Source organism: Malurus melanocephalus, unplaced genomic scaffold, assembly GCF_030028575.1.
Source record: "Malurus melanocephalus ecotype Western Australia unplaced genomic scaffold, MMel_1.1 scaffold_180, whole genome shotgun sequence".
In the NCBI taxonomy this organism is placed as follows: Eukaryota; Metazoa; Chordata; class Aves; order Passeriformes; family Maluridae; genus Malurus; species Malurus melanocephalus.
In genome coordinates this window covers 69693-92461 of record NW_026623412.1, presented here as the reverse complement: position 1 = coordinate 92461, position 22769 = coordinate 69693, and the positions used below count along the sequence as shown (strand labels likewise).

Here is a 22769-nt window from a genome sequence, read left to right as displayed (position 1 = left end):
AGCAAATTCATGGWGATCATATTTATACAAGGGTATCCATAGAGTAGGAAGAAGTGAATTTGACTAAACTCTTTTCTTGCTTGGGTGAGCAAAGGAAATGAGGACATCTCTCTGTGCGGTATTTCAGTAAAAGTTGTAAGTAGAGCAAAAGTTCTGGTTGTAAAGGTAAGATACCATTTGCCAATTCAAGGTTTCAAGTTGAATTGTAAATTATAAGAGAACACATGAGATGCATAATTTTTTCAAAACTACTGAAAATAATACAGCTACACAGAGCTTTCAGAGGCTCATTTTTGGATTGCAGTATGTGAGATAGGTATCTTGAACACAGCCTTCAGCATGTACTTTATTCAGCTGAATAATCTTAACTATAGTGGATACTCTATTAAACTCTCTCTCCTTCCCCCCAAAATCCAGCAAAAATATGCAGTATTGTCCTTCAGTGTGTTATGTATTTCTTACTGAAGTTACAGAACAGTAGCATCCTACCCTTTGAAAAGAGCCTTTGAGTGTTTTGGCAGGCACTGCAGAGGAGGTGTTACGGAAGAAAAGAGTTGTTTTCTAGAATAGATACTCAAATGTGATCATTTGGGCTATGTCAGTCTTCTAAAGAAAATATGCATTAAAAATCTTGTCCTTTTTAAGAGTGGTGTACACCAATAAAAYGAGAGTGAAATAATCCTCATTAGGMTAGTATATTGATTGGTTTCTTGCAATTTGCTGCCATTAGATAGGGTTTTTTTTGTAAGTAATAATAGTTGCTTTTCATCTGTGGGAGGAAGATTTCAACCAGATATAGACTTTCTAATTTGAGTTATTGGAATAAATGATCTGTGTTCTTTAACAGTAAAGCTTTTAAAGGACTCTTTTAAGGTAATCCTAAAGATATCTGTGACACTCCAGTGTTTTAGACTGGTCAATTTGCTGAAGCAGAGAGGCTCTATGATTTGCTCAGGATTGCAGATAGATTGCTTCAATAGTACTATACCAAATTAGTACCACAATTGCTTGCATTTAATAGAAAAAAAATTAAAAACACAGAGACAAATGCCACATGTTTTACTTGATGTTATTAATTAGAATAAAATTTCATGTGTTTTTCTTATCAGGAAAGTCAAAGTAGGCCACATATCATCCAAAGAACTTATGGAACACAAGCCTCCAAGTTGCAGGACCTTGGTATGTTTTTGCTTATGTTATGAGTTTGTCAATATTGGAAATGTATATATAACTTGGAAAATTTGAATATTAGTGTTTATAAAATTGTTGTTTATTTAGAAAAATCTTGAAAAATGGATACTAACCTGACTTTTTTCACAACTATTGCAATGGAATTTAGATTTTTCAAAAAACAGCTGTAAGATTTTCAGCCACAGACCTGTATTTAACTTTCCTCTGAAAATCATTGAATTGTATCAGTGGTATTAATGTTATTGAGGTGACGAGGTAAAAGAAAATGAACATTCTAAGCCCAGGTCACAATTTATCCACCTCTCCTTGCATGCTTTCTAGTATCTCTAAATTACTTGAGTTTTGATATATATATTCTAAAAAATGAGTTTTTGAATAGCAAGGATGGTTCTAATTTTGGTGATCTTAATCTAGTTTTGGTTTCAACAGCAGCTTAAAATAATGCCATGAAATTCTTAAACTGTAATTTTTACAGAGATTGACTCTAGTTCTGAGTGGCCCTTTCTGTCTGAACTGCAGTGGCTGAGGAGAAGAAGAAAGAGAGCAGTAAGTAGAAGTGTGACCCTAWGTTAAAACCATTTATAAAACCAAATTCACTAATTTCTGTATTTTTTAATGTCAAGAGAACATAGGCTTTAGGAAACAAGGATTTTTAGAAGCTTAATATTGTCACATAGTATAATTATCAAATGAAAAAACAAGATTTTTCTTTTAAAACTGAATATTTGGAAGAAATTTGATAAACTTTCTGAAGTGCAATGTTATGCATCAATTAAATGGAAATGTAATAGTGAAAATTACTTTAGAATTTTAAGKTTTTTTGTCTGCTTAAGAATAAAGAATCATTTTGAATGAACTCTGGACACTTTGTAGATATCTGACTTCACTGTCATTTGGCTTATTAAGTAGCATGAGTGAATGAAAAATCCAAACAAGGACACSCAGAACTGGGTTATTGAGAGAACATAAGTGGGCAGTCCTCATGATCTTCACATGCATATGTATCAGGGGAATAATTGAGTTAAAGAAGATTAATCTGTATTTCTTCACTGAGTTGCACAATCCACACYATATTTTTGAGTGTGCATGTTTTCAGAAACTTCTCATTAAATCTGTGGTGAATTGTACAYATAGAAAGGAGGAGGGGGGCAGTGGTGGTGTCTGCACTGACCCAAAAAGTAGAACCTGAACATTTTTAATGATGTGGCTCAGMTTCTCAGCCAGTGTCTAAGTTACTGAAGCTATGATTCTTTACCTGAGTTGCTTTTCTCACCCAATTGTTTCCAGGTTTGCATACCCYACACAATGTATATTTAATATGTGTGTATATAATAAAAATCAGCTGCAGTTATTTTTGGATATCACTTCGTCTTCATGATTTCTCAGAGAATTTCTTTAATCCATCAGTTATCTCGTGGTGTCTTTGAAGAAATGAAATATCTGGAGCTCATGATAGTCAATGACCATAAAATGGTAAGTATATAAATTTAGTGGTAATCTTCCTTTTGGTAACAATTTATAGGCTGATGTACAGCCCTGTGCTGCATCAGCTACTTTTGGGTCCAGGATTTCCTTTATCAGCAGCTATTAACATTTATACCCTAAGACACACTGTAGGCCATAATACCTAATGAGGTGTAATGTTACTTAGGATTTTCTGTGGCAATTATTTATTCAAAATGAATCTGGAACACTTTGGTATCATATGGATAAATTAATATGCAAATATAGAACAAAGTAAAATAACAAAACATTTATGAACAAAACAAACATACTCAATGTTCTAAAATTACATCCTATCTTGAAAGTAAAATAGAAAGGGGCCAGWATTTGTTACTTTTAGTTTAGTTTTACTAATTTTAATGTAACAAAACATATAGACAAAATATTGATTGTTCTTCCTGGCTATTCCATATTTATAAACAGGATTCATAATGAAGTGCAAAGTAAGTTGTTTGATTCAGAAAGTGTTTGTCGTTGAAAAAAACTCAAAATGGCTGGGAGGAGGAAAGTCCAAGTTTTTCACCTATTTGTCTTGARGGATGACTGGAGTCAGACTAAGTGACATTTGTTGTAAGCAAGACTTGTTTGGTTGGTTTTTTTTTTTTTAATCAAATTCTGCTGATACAATAATTTTCACTTATTTTATTTGCAAGTAAAGAGCTTTTCATGTCTCTCACCCTGCTGCATGTTTCCATAAAGTGCTTTATGGGGTTGTGGGCTCTTTTGTCAACACTGAAGGATGATATTTAAGAGCAAGAAATAGAAGGTATCAGAACAGGATGCAGTAATTCCTACTTGTTTCAGGGCTGAACAGACAGATAATGTACCCTTCACTCACATGTCTAATAAATCATAGAATTAATCTGGGCAGAAATAACCTATATTTTATCTGTGTTAATTTAGCAATGTGGAGAGAATTTGAATGAGTGGAAATTGTGGGACAGAAATTTCTTGAGCTGTTTTCATTTGTAAAGCCTGGTAGGAAACTACTCTAAGAATGTTGAGGTATTAGCTGTTTAGCAGTAGGGCACAGTAACTGAAGTTATGGGCATTTTGTTTTCTTATTTGATTTCTAAGGTTGGTGTTCCTTATGAAGAGAAAAAATTCCTATTATTCCTGTCTCTTTCCTCTGGCCTCTTGAATTACASACATGCTTAAAGGAGTTCACTACACTTGTTACAGACACTAACTCTAGTCTCYTCTCATGCTTTGTTAGAACTTTAGACTGCAAAACATTTTACTTTGTAGTTATCAGTGATTTATAAGCAGATAATTTTTTTTCAAAGAATTAAATGTGTATTCTTAGGGAAGTGTTCACAATTAAGAGTCAYAGCCTGCCAGTCCAGATCACTAAATGTACTTTCAAGGTTTTCTGCTTACCAGGAGAGGGCCTGCAGCAAAGGTCTTTGTTGGTAGAAGTATCTTAAAACCTCTTTGACCATTGTGTTAAATGGTTAATACTACGTACTTCCACAACATTTCCTTTCCTCTAGCARTAAAGATACTCTCAACATATTTAATTAGGTTGTTGTACTTTTTACTCATTGAGATTAATTTCTTTTAGGATCTGTGTTTAACTACATTATGTGGTATATTGCTATTTGCTTTTAGCATTTTAATACTTTCATGAAAACCGTTAACATTTTCCAAAGCATATTATTTTACCTTTCCACTTCTGGAAAGGTTTGGGATTGGCTCAAAACAAAAAGCCAAATGCACCCTTTCCCCTTTCCCCCTTCCCCATTGCCACTGTTCTCTGGGGAACAGTTTAATGGTATTACGTGCTCCTCTCAGGATACATCCTAGGCATATCCTAGCACTGTAACTGAGAGCAGCTACTCAACTGCTCAGAGGAGAGTCAGACCCTTTTATTCATAGGTCTTATTTTGTTTCATAGAGACAATAGCTGACACTTTCATAGAACACTGTGAGGCAATGCGACTTGTTGCTTTAAACCAGTAGCTGAAATTAATGAGAGGKTTTTTTGATAATGATATTTTTTCCTTTTCTAAACAATTTTGTGTTCATTTTCTGTGAAGTTTTGAAGACTTTTTCCTATCTGCATRTCATATTGTGTAATGTAATCTTGGTTTATAATTTTACAGTTTCTTCAAAGTCATGGATTCATGTTCAGATACCATAGTTGCATCTTTCAAAAATTTGAGTTGGAACAGAAGGGTTTTGTGAGGCAAATCACAAATTTGAGAAGACATGAAACCATTGTAATARCATGCACAGACATTAGGAAGCAGAACTTGTAACACAGCTCATCTAAGTCTATAAAAATATTTTTAAAATGAAGTTAAAATTTAAGATATTCAGCTTGACTGKTTTTGTTCAAACATACTTTTACCATGCACTTCCTCTTCCATTTTGCCTTTTGATATAACTACTGCTACATGTCATAAAAGTCTTGTGCTATTGTAGAAAAGGATGCCTTTGCAAAAAGCACARGACAAGTGGTGAATGCTTCAGCTTCATGTCATGTAATTAAAGTGATGGAATGTGTCTACTGGAGTCTGATATGCAACTCATTGAATTAAGCAGTTAYAAGGGGTACAATATCCTCTCAATTTTGAGCTTATGTTTACGGGTTCACCTGTAATTTTGTCTCAAACATTTGAACTCCCATTCTAAATATATTTCTTGTGGTTAAATGCTCCTTTTACAATTTGGCAAAAGCTCCCTAACATACATGGCTTCATTTTTCTTCCAGGGATTCTTGAATATGAGATACAGGCTGTGATGGGAAAAGTTTTTTGAGTTTTTCCTTACTCTTTCTTAAAATATTAATTTTCCTTTCATGCTTTAAAAAGAAAGAATTAGTAATAAATATTTAAGTTCTCACTGTGTTCTACTTTCTTTTCTTCCAGTTCAAAAGGCACCGTTCTTCAACTGCGTACACAAACAATTTTGCCAAGTCTGTGGTAAACCTTGTAGATGCTGTAAGTATCAATGTTTTTTTCTGAAAACTGATTCACTGACTTTTATCTGTATTAAAAATATTATCATTTTCAGATATCAGGTTTCAATTACACTTGAAATTGCATTTTTAGCTCCTCTCCAGAATAATAGCCCGGGGTGAATGTATAAAAAACTACCAGATTATCAGTGACATTTTTCTCAAAGCCTGCAACTGTCAGTTTGCCCTTGGCAGGGGTGATGTCAGTATCTGTCACCAATTAAGAATGAGATTTAATCAAGTTTAGATTTGTGAAACAAATCTAACCACAAGTGATTGAAACTGCAAGTAAAATTCACAAAGGATATGTATATCTATTGGGAGAAAAGGTGAGTCTGAGTAAAAACTTGTCCTTTATAAATCTTTATTTATAGCTTAAAAACCAACAAAATCCAACTATAGTACATTATAAATGGGTGGAAGTGACACAGATACCATACCTGTGTCTGTGACTAAATATAAAAYAATTTTGCATACAGGATATAAACTAAAAGTAATATTTCTGGTAAAATTAATTTAGTTTTTTTTCCTCTTTTTGATACACATATAATGATCGCACATTTCAGAGGTCTGACTGTAGGGAAAACAGGATAGATCCTCTAATGGTGATTAATACAAAGGCTACCAAATGCTGGCTCTGGGTCTCTTTTCCATGTGAAATTATTGATGCCAATGGAACTGTGTGATATGATTCAGTCCAAGACATTGTCAACAGTTTGGCTCAGAGGAAACAGTGCAGTACTTTTTCTTACCTATAAAGTATACTGGATGTATATTGAAAATTTAGGTGAATATATTTATAATACATGAAATACTGGAAGTGTTTTGGAATATTTTTCTGTAATGTCAGTAACCTAAAGAAAAGGTAGTAGAGCWGATAAAAATGTATAATTAATTGAAATATTTCTGCAGTTTGTGTTGGACATTCCCAAAGAAAAGGTGACATCTTTTTTTTCTCATCTGATCATTATTTCTTTGTCTTTCTAATGCATTTTAACAAAAGTTATTTCATCTGTCTCTTCTTTCCCTATTATGTCTCTTTTTCTATTTTTATTTGCACTGTGTATATGCAGAAGCATCGAGCTTCATTCTTGTGTAGAATTCAGGCCCCTCATCGAGATCTTACAAAATGACRTCTTAATGGCTTTTTCTTTAAATAAAGCATGAAAAGGAGCAGGATTTTCTGCCTTGTTATTCCCTTGTGTCCATAGGATTTGGGCTGTATTTCTTACTGGTTTATTATTGGGAAAACGATGTTGGCTTTCAGAGGCCTTCAGGTTCTCCCGCCCCCTCTTCCATTCTTTTGTTGTTGTTTGCTTCAGGAAATACAGTTTTCCTCTCAGCAAACAGAAATAAAGTCTTATTGATCCACCCCTTTGTCTTTCAGGGGGTTTAATTTTATTGGTTTTTCTCATGTCATAAACCATTTTCTGTGTATGTTCTCAGCCTGTCTCCCTTAAGTGGAAGCATGCTAATATTCTTCCTTTAAAGGTCTTGGACAAAACTGAGTTTAGCTGGTTGTTATCTCTTGCTCTTTTATTGGTCTTTTCTAAGCTAAGTATTTATACATTGACTTTTTAATAAGGATAATGCTGCCCTGATACAAAACTGGATTTCTGATCAGACTGAATAAGAAATGCCTCTTTTGTAGATCTGTAAGTTCTGCATAACTTTAGTTATTAAAATTTTTTGAACTGAACCTTAAGACAGCAGTCGTTTTATGTCAGAATCAAGTATCATGCACAATGTTAAAATGCACATTTTAAAATGCTTTTGTTATTATTGCCTGTTTTTTTCTTATCTGTTACTAACATTCAAACCTATAGAAAAAATATTATATTTTTCCTTGATTCTCACATTGCTTGAGTGGAAATAAGTGCTCATGCTACATAAATGGAATTCAAGCATTATACTAATTAAATTCTGGAATTAGTGGAAAACTGAATAATTATTTCATCTCAACTTAAAAAGTGTCTTTGACTACTCTTTGTCTTTGAGATCATTCTTTTCTTTTTCTTTGAGATCACTCAATGTACCCTTATGTTTCTTCTTTGCTAATTTTTGTACAGGTTTTCTCCAAAACTCAGTGGCAAAATTATTTGACATGAGAATTTTAAAGAAAATGAAGTGGCTCAAAAAAAAAGAGAGCAGCAAGGGTTGATTTTTTAATTCTAAAACATGAAATTTAAGCCAATCAGAATGATAGCTTTTAGGAAATGCAAGGCATTACCAGCTAACTGTTTCCCCATGTTTTCCTCCTGCTTTATCCCTCTTGTCCTTCCGCTTTACTCTTACTGGCTAACTGTGCATGTCTGACCCAGTGTTCTACTCCTGTGCCTGTCCTGTCTCTGCCCTCAGATATACAAGGAACAGCTGAACACCAGGGTGGTTCTTGTTGCTGTGGAAACTTGGACAGACAGAGATCGCATTAATATTCAACCTGACCCTCTGCAGATGCTCCACGATTTCTCCAAGTACCGGCAGCACTACATCAAGCAGCACGCTGATGCTGTGCACCTCCTCTCGTATGTACCCTTTGCAATGGCTTAGAATATTGGTTTTATATCCYTTCCTGTCTACTGCTTTTGTCCACKTGTCTCTTCTTTCTTACTTTTTTGCTTGGTATTCTCTATATCAAGCAACATCTGCCTTCCTTAGGAAGCTTGATCCACATTTAACGCCTGTTTTTAATAGTAAATAGTAAAATATATATACCATGGTCATGTTGAGATATATATATCTCTATAATGACATTTGAATATCYTTACAACCTGGAGACTGTGACATTTCTGATGAGCCCCTAAGGATACTTGGCTTTGCTAATGAGGTGTGTAATATACTGCTTTTCCAGCTAAGATCAGGAGAGGGCAGAGCTGACAGTATTACATGTTGCCACAAGAGCTTTCCAGTTAGTATATTTATCTACACATGTACCTGCAGTGATGATTTGTTAATGGAAGCCTTTAGAGCTGTAATGAATTCTTCTCTGAGACACAATGCATTTTGAGGGGAAATTCCACTTGCACCACCATGCTCAACTTCAGCCTTGAGCAAGTATTATTTTATGGTATTGTAAGCAAAGAGGAGGAATTGTGTGTTCCCCTGTGCAGCATAAAGATCTTAAGCCATTTCCCAGCAGCATGACATACTATGAGGATGGAGTGACAAATGTCTTCCATGGGATTCTCCTATAATTCATCTTCTGCAGGAGAAGATAAAAAGAGGGGATGAAGAATTTCCTCCAGATTTCCTTAATACAGGCATTGCAATACGATGCTGATTGTGTCCTTTGTAATATAGGCAAAGTGCTGCTGACACTCCTAGTGACTTTCCTGCCTGTGTCACCTGCTGAAGAGCTTGCCAGCAAGGGCAAATAGTMTCTTCTCATGGTGAATGGTACCAAGTAGAAAATGAAATACAGGAAAATTCCATTTAAACATAGGGAAAAAAAACCCTTTCACTGTGAAGGTGGTCAGATGCTGGAACAAGTTGCACAGAGAGACTGTGGAGTGCCCATGCTTGGAGATTTTCCAAAGCCAGTGGAATATGATGTGCTCCAGTTGAGCCTCCTTGGAGCTGGGGGTATGAACGAGACCATTTCCAAAAGTGCCTGTCAGGCTCAGCCCTTACTACAGTCCTGTCTGCTGTAAGGCCTCTGACTGTCAGTGTTTAGTTAAACTTCAGTCTGAAAGTTCTGATACTTGCTAGAATGTTCTGAAAAATAAGTATGTGCCAGTATGGACTATCCTGTCACTCCACAAAAAAAAATCCAAAAAAAACCCAACCACAATAGTTTTCAAAGATGAGCTTATTTGCATATCCTTCACAGTCATTGTAGGTAGTTTGTAGGCTTTCTAGATTTATSATTATGACTATGAAGTTAAAGTAGATATGATTCATGTAATTTATAGGCATTTTATTGAATAATTTAGATCTTCCAGATTACATTACTTAACTAAATTATTTGGGGATTATTAACAATAAATTAAAGGAGGCAGGGTAACAGACTTTCCCTTTAGGTACACTTCTCCATCTTTTCATGTGGAGTTGAAACTGGAACTTAAATTGGTTTGGATTAAGATCATAATTGAAAAAGTTCTCAATACTGATACATTTCAAGACAGAATTCCTTCTGTACTGATCATAACCTGGAATATATTGCTAACATTTAAAAAAAATGTTATCACAATGTGTTAGGAGTCTGGCACTCTAGCTTTCTGTGCTTGGTTTGTTGTGGGTTAAGACTGATTCTGACTCTACAACATGAAAATAGTATTTTTGTCAAAGCTTGTATATAATCACCTCTTTCAATGTTGGTGTTCTGTTTGTAAACTTGCAGTTGYTTTTTATGCTAGAAGATGAGTGTACATGCAATCTGTCATAGTATGTACTTTCAATAAGCTCTTGGTGCCCAATGTCAATGTGTTATATTTTCTTCATTTTTATTTGTTTGTAAGGAATGTGACATTTCATTACAAAAGGAGCAGCTTAAGTTACTTTGGAGGGGTTTGCTCTGTGGCCAGAGGAGTAGGAGTGAATGAGGTAATTTTTTCTTCATGACTAAAATGCAATAAAATAGAATCTCATTATCTGAAGAGTTTATATGTTTMAGTATTCAGGTCTTTAAAGAAAACTTACATATTAAAAAGTTAGGATTCTCACAGCCAGYCTTCTTGGTCATCATCAAACTACTGCTTGGAGTGCTTTTCTTTTTAGAAAGCATTTCTCCTGTCCACATTATTTTCTTTWAAAGAACTTAAATTGGCCTTTAATATATTTGACAGAAATTTAGACMAAAAAATCTTGGACAGGAGTATTTGAAACACAGCAGTGAATATCTTTTTGTCTTATCACTGTAATACACTTAATCTTCTGAGGTACCAATGACATGTAATYCTTCATGAAGTTTTTTAACATTGTAATTAGAAAAAACATGTCCCTGTGTATTGATTTTTTCACAGTTGTTATTTATTCCTCAGTGCAGTGTTAAATTGATAATGAAAGTCTTCTGTTTTAACATGAGTTAAATCATATTATTGCAGAACTGTATTATATGTATATCAAATAGATTTTTTACTTTAGATTAATTTGAGGGGAGAGATTGCCTGAGGTTAGGAGTGTTTTTGTCTGTTATAGAYTTTATTGAGTTTATTTCCTTTATATGCACAGAGAATTGTGATTGACTGTACTGAATTATTGTAGTAGGTATGTGGTAAGCCTGAATGAGCCAGTGTAATGTTCATTGCAATAATTAATGGGTTTTTGTTTTTTTTTTGTAATTGTGCTCCTGTTGGAATGCAGTATGGCCTCCCTTTGCCCATGGCACAGGAACTAGCACAAAGTCTGGCTCAGAATCTTGGAATACAATGGGAGCCAGCTGCCAGAAAACCAAGTATGTACATGGAGTCTTCCTGTGTCTTCCTTAGCCAAATACATAAACACTTCCTTTATTGTGTTTGAAAGAAATGCCAAAATTGCTGTAACTGTAGAACAAGAATTGCTGCTTTTGGAAACATATGCAGTAAAATTTGAGCTTCAGCAAAATAAGAGATGCAAGTTTAGTGTCATTTTGGAATGACCTCAGTGATGTCCTGTATTGAGAGGTTAGATTCAAAGTCAATATTTCAAGGTATATTGATAAAAACACCATATTTTAATTTAGAATTATTTTTCTCTCATAATGAAGTCTGTAAATTGAATGGAACAATAATTGACTTCTTAAAATGCAAAAATACCTAACTTAAAATTGAAAAAATGGTAAGGAGCTATAATCTAGTCCTGTGTGGTATTTGCTTAACTTGTTACCTTGCTGCTTCACAGCCAGGCCAGATTTGTGTGGCCTTAAYACATGTAGAGTGTTGGTACAAAAGCTGCTGCAAAGCCCTTTCATGGTTAAAGAAAATAGTCTGGTTTCTCATTTGCATTTCATAAGCAGTTTGGCTATTTTTTTCTCTTTGTTTTCTCTTTAAAACTGTGAATGATAATCGTGACWTTATTGTGGAATCACTTCAAAAATCTGTGAATTAGGAAACCATGTTTAGGGAATATTGTTTTGTAAAGCATTGTTTTTGAATTGTATAAACTAGCAAATTGGTAAAATATCTTCTGAATCATTGGTTTTTTATTACAGATAAAACAGAGTTCATATAATTTGGAAATTAGAATATTTTTTTTAAACTGAAGGATAGAGATGTTTGATATGATAGCTTAGTGTCCTTATTTGGAGACCCTTTATGAAAAGGGCAAAAAGAAAGATTAATGAAAGACCTGGAGAGAGTAGAAATAACCATATAAATAAATTGTGAATATTTTCTGTGGAGAAACTCTGGATTTCCAGTGATAACTACAATACATCTATCTTTGGTAGACAATTTTTGTGGSTAATTTGCAGCTTTTGTTTTACCAACCATAAGGCGTTATTCTTTTGTCTTTATGTTAAGAATAAAGTTGACTTACATGCTATAGCTGTAAGTAAACTGTAAATCCATTTTCATTCAACTACTTTTTCGAATGAATGTTTGATTGGCTGATTCACATATTACTGTTAATAATTTTATACCAAAGGGAAAAAGCCTGGCCTGTCCMGTTACAATTATCTTTCAGGGTATTTTGTATTTTTAGGGAGCAGGAAATGTGAACATTTAAAATCATCAATGTTATGTGTACTGCACACAGGCTTGTGCTGCCCATTTTGGAAGCATGTAGGGAAGAACCTTGCCAACTATCTTCAGCTTTCTATACTGCCTGAAATTTTGTGTTGAGTCTAAGAGCCTGCAGATATGGTAATCTGAAAGTACCAGATTTATTTAATGTATTAGTATATCTTCAAGTGGACTGGTTTCCTTTTTGGGGCTGGAGTTTATACAGCCAAGCAACCACCAAATCTTTGTATAATTAGTTATGGTCCATTTATATCATTAGTACTTTATACTTATTGTAAGCATATTTATAACTTCTCTCCTTTTCTGTTGTATTTTGGTCTTGTCTGAGAAGAGTGTGACTGCACTGAATCCTGGGGTGGTTGCATCATGGAGGAAACAGGGTATGTCATAAATATCAGTAATTGAGGGCTTTGGAAGGAGTTCATACTTTATATTATGACAGAAATACTTACGTATTGGGTTTTATCCGTGTGTTTTAGTTCTAATTAATGAAAAACTAGAAACAGTGGGAACTCAGTCCTTAGCTAAATGGTCAGTGAAGTCTGAGGGGGAAAAGCATCTATATGGGAGGAATTTCATTGCCCTCTACACTCTCACACTGCCAGAAATTTTATTCTCYATACTGTAAGCAATTGATTAGAAAAGGATAACTTCTGAAACATAGGGGTTTGAGTTTTATAAATAATTCCCTGTCGGAATCTTGCACACTGTGGAAACTCGATTGCAAAAATCATGGAGAAAATCAGTTTCAAGTAAGACAGAAGAATCTTAGYTTCTTCATATGGTATTTGGAAATCAGTTCTTTAATAGAGTTACTTTGTGGCTTCYCTCAGCCACTGTATGAATGCAGCAGAAAAATATTCCATAAATTTGCTTCTGGAATCTGAGGGAAGGCCAGATCAGCATTGATTGGAATAGATAGTGGCTTCCTTCACATGGTGAACTCATCAAAGTATTGGTCTTGGATGGAAATATYAGAAGAAGCTGTAGAATAAGCCTCTTCAGTAGAAAATGTTAACAGTAAATAAAAAAGCCAGGAGYAGAGGATGGTCACCCAGAAGCTGACTAATGAGTGAATAATTAGCTGYACTTTAAAGTCTTTACACTTAACTGCATCAGTGTCATTTTTTCTATATSGAACAATTCAGTGGGGAAATAGCAGCTAAAAAGCAGTGAACTGTTAAGAAAGGAATGGAGAACCTCCTTATAGCATGGTTCCCCCAATCTTTAATAGTGTGAATAGATCCCATTTCTAGATCTCAAAACATGACAATATACATATCAATTTCTGAGTGAGAAATTACTAATAAAGTACATTTTGAGTAGTCTGGGAAAAAGATAGAGTTGGGGAAATATGAGAGAACTCTATAACATCATGAACAAATGATTACTCTTTCTTCCAGTGTAAGAACTAGGGAGACATGAAATGAGATTAGCAAATATGACAGATTGTCTGTATTAAGCTGTGAAACTTCTTGCTGTAACATCTTGTAAAAACAAACCTGAGAGGATCCTGGATTATGCATGCAATAGAAAGGGTGCATAGCAGCTACTATGATMATGTGGATTTACCTTATTAAAAAGTTTTAAAGCTACAGTTTTATATACTGTACATTCACAAAGTAGAAATATAAAAAAGCAAAATTTTTTGAATTTTTTTTTTTGTTCTGGTTTTATTGTTGGAGAATAAGACTGAGCTGTCATACAGTTGGACACAGTGGTTGTAAGAAACTGGGATTTACAGTATTAAAAAATGTTGTGACCCCCTTTGCCCCTTTTCAGTAGCTGGTGGTGTTTCAAGGCATTTACTCACCTAATTCTTTGCCATTTTAGGGTATACCATTCCAGGAAATTCTCCAAATGCAGCATTGCAGAATACAAAGAATTTTTACTTCGTGGGGGAGGTGCCTGTCTTTTTAACAGGCCAACAAAGGTAATAAAGAAGTTGGCAGTCAGGACCTCTGCTACATGTGGTAATGAAAATGTAATAATTTCACTGACATACATCTGTTCTCAAATTGATTCAGATGTTTATGTGGGTRTTTTATTGAGGTTGTAATTAGCTGGCTGTTCATCCCCATAGCATGTGAAGATATTGAGAGGAATGCAACTTGTTTTCCATAATTCTTCATGCTCAAGTAATGATAAATATCACTTTCAGTATAAAGGTGCTACTTACTAAGTTAAAAGTAGTGCAAAATAAATCCAGAAGTGAGGTCATAGTGTATGYTCCACCTACATTCAATTCTTGGACTTAGTGTCTGAGGTTATTAAAAAGAATGCAAATTACCACATTAGGAAATAAAAATCCATAGCTGATTTAATATAGATAGTAGTAAGCTTTGGTTGTTCTCAAAGTTAACTTAATTTAATTTCAAATGTACATCTAGCAAACTCTATAATTCATAGCTGTTTCCCTGTACCATTCATTGCTTTATTTACCTAAAACTTACCAAGGTGCTATTTTTTTCTAAGACAATGTTTGCRTTGCATCCTTCTAAAGCTGAATAGTATAAAAATATTCCATGTGGCTCTTTTTGCCAAGTAAGAGCAATCAAAGTATTCTATTTAATCATAATGTCAAACTTGCTGTCCTTGTAGAATTTAATACCATAGGAGGTTATTAGGCTGTTCTRTTTACTGTGCTGTACCCTTTGGTAGACCATCACCTTGCACAATTAACTAAAAAAAATTTTGCTTGTTCAAGTGGTTTTGAATTTTTTTTTTCTCAGGGTAGCAATCTTTGCTCATAGAATAAAAATGCAAGAATTCTTACAAAAAGGAGTAAGTAGAAATAGGAAAACACAACTTCTGTTTTTAATTATAGATATCAGGCAAAGTAATGTGAAGAAGTTGTAAACTTGACTCTATACAGAATAAAAATCGGATTTACTTTGGGGAAAATGGTCCCAGGAAATGGTTGAATTATCTTTTTATATTATCTGTTTCAGTATTTCACACCTTTGAAGTACTTGAGGGGGAAAAATAATCATTGAGTGTTTAGAATCCTGTTATTTGGAGGTTAGGAAGTAAGGTAGGAAAGTATGTTTTATCCTCATGTAGGTGGAACAGAGTCGTTAAGCAGTTTCTGTGATGCCATTTTTAAAATAATAACCTGAGTTGTGCTGTGACATGTATATGAGCATTAGATGGTTCCTGATTGCCATAGGAAATTTCTGTGTGCCTTCTTGTGTTCTGTAATTTTCTTGATAGAGGACTGAWTTTTTGTTTCAAGACTAAGAAATCTTGCTGTTTGCACCAAAGTAGAAACAGTAACTTATAGAGGGGAGAAAAAAGGAGAAATTAAGTGGTTTCTTTGATCATGTCAACATTGCTAGCAAAGAAGAGCACATATGAATATTTCTTCAGTATTGTTTTGTTTCTGGCATCCCGAATTGTAGGTGCTACTGATTATCTATGTGGTTTATACAACAAGAGTGAAATGTTTTATTTATTTTTTATTAGGCGTTATGATTCCTCCCCCCTCCACCCAAAAGTACTAAAGCAGAATTCCATCCAAGTTATATATAATTTGTATTGTATTATGTATTGTTTTTCATATCTTCTTGATCCTCAACATCTTTATTTCCACTAAGCCCATGCAGATAGATTTGCTCATGTCTTTCATCCTTAGATTTATCTGTTCACATTTTAAGTTGTTAACTTTTAACTTCTCATTTCAATCATGTTCTAGTGAATGTGTTTCTGATGCTAATATCCCAGTCAAATTAGACATTCCTGATATTCTTATATGATTTCAAGGCAGAATTATATTGAAAACAGGCAAGCTTTTTTCAAAATTATTTCTGTGACAAGACTGAAAAATWTCTTTAATCAAAATTATATGTGAAACCAGTATGGAATCGACATCATCCTGAACTGCAGGATTTATCTGTATTGTATGTGTCTGGTTTTAGGATTAGCTGTTTAGTACTATCTGTATGTGGTTGTGTATAACTTACTAATAAGGCACACAGAACTTCCTTTTGGCAGTATTTCTTAATGTTTATTATTTTCATGCACAAATGTTACAAAGGAATAGGCAGTAGTCCATTGTATCAGCAAGTGTTGGTACCTGAGTAGATTCCAGGAATGATACTGTGAACTGGTTTCTTGAAAGAATTATCTGAGAACTGGGAGTCCATGGAACAGGAAAGAAATTCAAGTGTCATCCCCTTAAATATTATTATAGTGTCTCTCTACTTCTCATAGTTTTCTGAGACCAGTGTCCTCCTAAAGTTGACCAGCATTCCTGTGATTTAGCTGTACAGCTTTCAGGTTTGAAAATTTCTGCTGAGCAGCACTTGAAAACTACGCTGCCTTTCCATTACTGAGGCACGGCACGTGCATTGTCTGGGACAGCGCATTTGTGTAGTATAGCAGAAATGGGTTGTGTGTGACACAAAAGTCACTTGACACTAGTTTTGTTCTTACTTTGGGATGGGGACTTTTTTCTTTCAGCTCTTTGAAGCCACCGAGTGTGGAAATGGATATGTAGAAGCAGGAGAAGAATGTGATTGTGGTTTTCGAATGGCAAGTAGAATTGTGTATTACTCCACAAGTATTTATTACAAAAATATATTAAGATAAATTAAGTGATTTTAAGGTAATGGAGGAGGGAAAGGTTATAGAAATGAATTAGTTGAATTTATTTTGCCTGTTGTTTGGGAACAATTTCATTAAAGGGTGTTAAAACATTTTTTCAAATGACAATGAGTACAAAGACAGTGTCCTCAGAACAGTTCCCATTATACCAATGATAAGATACAGCTGTTCCCCAGAAGTTTTTGAGTTGCACTGGAGAAGTGCTTACTCCTTTGCTTTTCCTGGATAGTGTGTCTGGAGTGGGAGACTCCTTACTGATGCTTTGGWGATAGGGGCCTGTGTTCAGACCAAACAAGTAAACTGTTTTCTTCTCTAGTACAGWAATATTCCATTGTTTTTGCAAAAATCTGCCCTCTAGATTTTAGTCCKAGTTTAAAAATATAATTGCACCTGTTGTAATTAGGTTGAGAGTTTTTTCTACATTGAATACAATTTAACTAAGCAGCATGTGTTTGGCACAGACTTCAGAAGATGTGAATCCCAGTGTTGCTATAGCACTGTATGTCACTGTTTTCCCTCTAGTATTTGAATGTTGCAAAGGGCTCTTCAGCTGACAATTTCAGATCCTCAGTGATAAACTGAATCTTTTGACTGCTGTTATGTAATAGTTTATTATTGTGAAGAAAAAAACCTAGTCTAAARTGGAAAACTAAACCTTTTGCTTCATGTTTTCCTCAGGAATGCTATGCAGACTGCTGTAAGAAGTGCTCTCTTTCTAACGGAGCTCACTGTAGTGATGGACCCTGCTGTAATACATCATGTCTTGTGAGTGTTGCTGCCATATTGTTGTTCTTYTCAGTTGTCCATGGAAATCATGTGCAGCCTGTTAAAGTTCAAAGTATGTTTTAGGTAGAAGGAAAAGGAGCAGTTTATGTAGATATAACCTGAGTCCTGAGCTATATTTTTCRTTTTCTAGTTTTTTCCACGAGGTTATGACTGTCGCTATGCAGTGAATGAGTGTGACATTGCAGAGTTCTGCACTGGGGATTCTGGACAGGTATGTGTGCAGAAACTTTCTCTGCTTGTACCTTTGATGTTTGTGTGCACTCTTTTTTTCRTATTTGCTTAACAGGAAAATTGTATTAACAAACTGCACAGTGATATGCCCAAAATAATGGCATAGTAATGGAGTAAAAACTATTGTAAACTCATGAAAAAAATAATCTAAGTGGACTCAAAATATGACTTRTCTAGGTTTATTTGGTTTCTATAACTTTTGGGGTTTTGTATATAATATTTGTGTCAGGCATTCTTCTTTAATCTTTGCCTGATCTATAACTTAAATAGTAAGAATACACTGCAAATGTGAATGTATTCAAAGGGTACCACTAAGTTTTTATGAAATAAAATAGCTTAAAATGTAACTGTAGAAAATTACAACTAAYGGAGTATAGAAACATAGAATCATTTAGGTTGGAAAAGACCTTTTTGATTGAGTGCAACCATTAACCCAGCACTACCAACTTCACTACTAAACCATGTCCCTAAATGCCATATTTACATGTCTTTTAAATACCTCCAGAGATGGTGATTTCACCATGTCTCTGGGCATCCTGTTCCAATGCTTGACAACCTCTTTGGTGAAGGAATTTTTCCTAATATCCAATCTAAACCTTCCCTGGCACAGCTKAAGGCCATTTCCTCTCAACCTGTCATTTGTTACCTGAGCAGAAGAGGCCGGCCTCTACCTCTCCACACCCTCCTTCAGGGAGTTGTAGAGAAGGTCCYCAGCTAAGCCTCCTCTTCTCCAGGCTAAACAAACCCAGAACCCTCAATCACTCCTCATGAGACTTGTATAAAGTGTGTTATGTTTTCTAAGAGTGTGTACATGTAATTTTGGTTATTTTAAATAGTCAACCTTCTGTACATTTTCCATTTTCACAGCAACTTTGATGTTTTAGGTGATATATGCTCTTTTTCAATACTGACTGTTTATATATTTATTCAATTTATAGAAACTTCTAGTTTATATAAGACTTTTGTAACTGATGCAGTCATGTACTGCATTCAGTTTTTAGTTTTGAAGGAATGAGATTCAGGATAGATCACAATCTCTTTGGGCATTGGCTGTAATTATAAATGCCAATAAATTAACAATAACTTCCTTTTCTCACCTGAGACATAACACATACTATTTGCCAATATTTTATTGCAAATCTTTCGCTCTGTAGATGGAGCATTCTTAATGAGAGGGAGAAGGGCTTTCTCAAGCCAGAAAGGCTGCCCTCAGCGTAGTGGCTAACACAGTACAGTGCAGCAGCCCCTTTCCAAACTTTCACAGGTCCCTTTCGGATGAGGAAAAACCTTGAGAATGGTCTGCTCCTTATGTTAGTAATCAGAGACTTCTGGACTGAATGACTTGTTTGTACCTAAGACATTTCCTGTACCAAGAGAACATAACAGTTAACATGATAAAACCCCCTGAAGCTCTGTAAGCAATAGACTGGCAGGCTGTGACCAGGTGCTCCCTCACTGTTGTAGTGGAACTCAAATGCATGTGATGACAGTGTTGCAAACGTGACCCCAGTATTAGCTACCAATATCATCATATGGAACACGCTGGTTTTCATTTTGCCTGACCTCCTTAATTTCAACTTGGAATATGCAGCAAGWTAGATTTGAACCTTCTATTTCAGGGCTCAATATGTTAATTTTTTTATTTCCCTTTGTAGCTATAAAGATTATTGCACTAACTGATGTTTTCAACCACTTTTATATTTTGTGAAATTGTCATGAAAGCAGGAGAATTCCATATGTGATAGTCTGGTGTATTATTACTGTAGACATGACAAAAAAGAATCTTCCTTTTTTTCAGTGTCCACCAAATCTWCATAAACAAGATGGGTATGCCTGTGATTCTAATCAGGTATGCAGTGTTTTTAAATCCCTGCACATCAGCAAATAGAAATCAACCAAATACAGATTCTTGTTTTGTTTTGTTGTTGATTTTTTAAAATCCTGTATTCTATATTTTGTCATAAATTTTATCCTTTAGACATCAAATATTGCTTGTGCTTTATGCACTGTATGAATAGTAATAATTTCTACTTTGAGTGAAATCCACTTGGTATTTCTACATTTTATATGTAGATCTTTATTACACTCCATGTTAAWAAGTTCTTTACAATTATGTAAAGGTATGAAGCAACTGCTTAAATGTCAGTATGTATGGGACACAAACTGGCTTTGGGAATCTGGGCAAAAACATATTCTCCATTTACCCAAATTCATGGAAACTATTATACATAYCAACATATGTGTGAAGAGTGAAAATGAGACATTTGTTGTGGGAGGGGAAGGAGATGAAGTTGTTTTCAGTTCTCACTGCTAACATGTTGTGTTTTGTTTAGGGTCGTTGCTATAATGGTGAATGCAAGACAAGAGATAATCAGTGCAAATATATCTGGGGATCTAGTAGGTTGATTTTAACTACCTTAAATGTGTTCTATTTCCAGTTCATTCCTGCCTTTTTTTTTAATATTTTTAGTATTTTAATATTTTGTTCTTGTCAAAGTTTTCTGGTCAGTAGAGTTAGTAGACTGCAATGGGAAACTGGTTTGATTGCCAAGTGAAATTCTGAGTCTGGGAGTGGTGTCAGTGAGATCTTTGGGTATGATGTGGCTGCAGATGTRGGTAGGGCAGCAAATGCTCCTGGAGGGGAGGGGGTTGAGGGTTTTTTTAGATATAGTTCAAAAACAGATGGTTTGGGGTTTTTTTATGACAGTCATTAATTCCATTATGCCAGCTAGTCGTCCACGCTAAAGCTCCTCCACCTTGCCTCTCCTTCCTATACGATCATCCAGCTCAGGAAATTTAGTACATTGGTGGAAATTTAAATATGCATAGTATGAATTTAAGTCCAGAGGTGTTGAGTAAAATAGATTTGCAATTGCAATGGGCTTTGCTTGCAGCAGAGAGGGGCTGAATGTTCTGTGTAATGACTTTGAGACAATTCAGCAGAGTAGGACTACCAGGACGTCCTGTACTCTGGCATTTAGTGCATTCTTGTGCATTATGCCTAATCACAAGTGCCACTGGGGCCACTCTGCCTTATTGTTTTATCTTCCTCTATATAATTCTTATGCTTTTTTCTTTTTTCAAAATTAATTATTAGGAAAAAAACCAAATGAGCTCATTAGTAAATAATTATGGGTTCAAAACCTATTTGTTCAGAATTTTAYTCCTAAAAATAAGTAGAAATCACACTTTGGCTGTTCAAGTTTGATTTCCTGTGAACATCTGAAAAATAGAATAAAATAAACATTGTGTTGATGTCAGAACATATGCTTATCATAAATGTCATATATAAAATCTTCAGAAATGCAGCTCAGTAATATGTAGTGAAAACAAACTAGATTAAATCCATCTGCAACTATTATGACGGGAACAAAATTTAGACGACAGATAAATTTCACCTGCAAAATACAATACATTGTGGAGGTTATTTTTTTTTTAAAGTTCAGAGCAAATTTTGAACATATCAGTAGGTATTTYAGTTTAGCCTGTTCTCCCTTGTAGTCACTGGAAAATACCATCTGTGCTTAMACACATGTTTAGATTGATGTTTTGAATTAAAAAGTTACAGAGAGCTGCTGCCATAAATTATGGAGGTTTCAAAGCTGTCATATTGCCAGTGGAAAGCATGTTTCTTTTTTTCTTCATCAACAGAGTCTTCAGGATCTGACAAATTTTGTTATGAAAAGCTTAATACAGAAGGCACAACAAAAGGAAACTGTGGAAAGGATGGAGACCGATGGATTCAGTGCAGCAAACAGTAAGTTCAGTTTGGTAGAGATTATTTGTAATTTAAATAGATTGGTAATGGTTTAATATTGTCTGCTTTTTCTACTTTTTCATTCATGTTTCTGCAATTTGTTTTGCATTATTTTGAATCTTCTTTCCCTCACAAGGTTTGCATCTTGAAAAAGTTCCACTCTGACAAATCCATGAGTGACTCAGCAATACACTTGTAAAGAATTCCAGATTTTCAGAAGAATATACTGTGACTTTAATTATTTCAGAGGAGCTGAGGGATAAGACAACAAAAAATTACAAGTTCATAGAAACACCTCAGAGTTGGCAGGGATAAATTAGACTGCAAATACAMACTCTGTTCACTTGCTCTGGGATTGACACCAGATTATGCTGTTTCAAGTTTGTTCCAGCCTTTATTTTGACCAGAAATGACCATTAGACACTTGGATGCTATAGAGAAAAGGCCTGATTSATTTGCATGTGATCATTACTAGATTAATATTTGATTAAATTTAATTTTCAAGTTAATGATGRTTAGTGGATAGACTTAAATTTCTCCTGATTTACTTATTGTTTTGTAATTTTTAATTAGGTMCATACAAATTTCAGTTTCTGAATAGTGATTGCCTTTGACTATTTTATGCTTGTATAGAGGTTTTTTTAATATTAGTTTTCAAATAGGATCATAAGGAGTTGTTTAGTTTGTTTTTTTTTTTATTTAAATGTTGATAGTGTTGTGTATGTTAAGTCCCTCATTTCTATAAAAGCTTTACATTGTTGGTAGAGAGATGCAGGACAATGATCTAGCTGAAGGGCTATTTATATTTTTTTTCAGTTTTAACAAAGTCAATTTCCAGCATTCATCCAGCTGCTTCTGTGACTTAGGACAATTAGTATTAGCTGATATCCTTCTACTGAAGATGTAAAATAAATCTTGCATGTCTTATATAAAATATATTTAAATATAYGTAGCTATAAAATAACATAAAATGAAGCAGATTCTTTACCAAAATTTGGGCGAACACAATTGCACACTAACAATTGTTATGGTTCTGTTGTCCTGCAAGGGAAATAAAATTCAATTAAAATTT

At 34.5% G+C, this 22769-nt stretch overlaps 1 protein-coding gene across 6 annotated transcripts in view; it reads left to right on the top strand.

Annotated features, from left to right (window-relative positions):
- Positions 1-22769, top strand: part of ADAM23 (ADAM metallopeptidase domain 23) — a 71732-nt gene that overhangs the window by 28103 nt on the left and 20860 nt on the right. For all 6 annotated transcript variants that reach the window (XM_057372846.1, XM_057372847.1, XM_057372852.1 and 3 more), the window contains exons 7-21: positions 1110-1179; positions 1667-1737; positions 2599-2664; positions 5568-5639; positions 8015-8181; positions 10114-10198; positions 10958-11048; positions 12650-12698; positions 14152-14251; positions 16780-16851; positions 17602-17688; positions 17840-17920; positions 19739-19789; positions 20274-20337; positions 21592-21697. In XM_057372846.1, the coding sequence (XP_057228829.1) occupies positions 1110-1179; positions 1667-1737; positions 2599-2664; positions 5568-5639; positions 8015-8181; positions 10114-10198; positions 10958-11048; positions 12650-12698; positions 14152-14251; positions 16780-16851; positions 17602-17688; positions 17840-17920; positions 19739-19789; positions 20274-20337; positions 21592-21697 (1232 nt within the window). The remainder of the gene's footprint in view (positions 1-1109; positions 1180-1666; positions 1738-2598; positions 2665-5567; positions 5640-8014; positions 8182-10113; positions 10199-10957; positions 11049-12649; positions 12699-14151; positions 14252-16779; positions 16852-17601; positions 17689-17839; positions 17921-19738; positions 19790-20273; positions 20338-21591; positions 21698-22769) is intronic.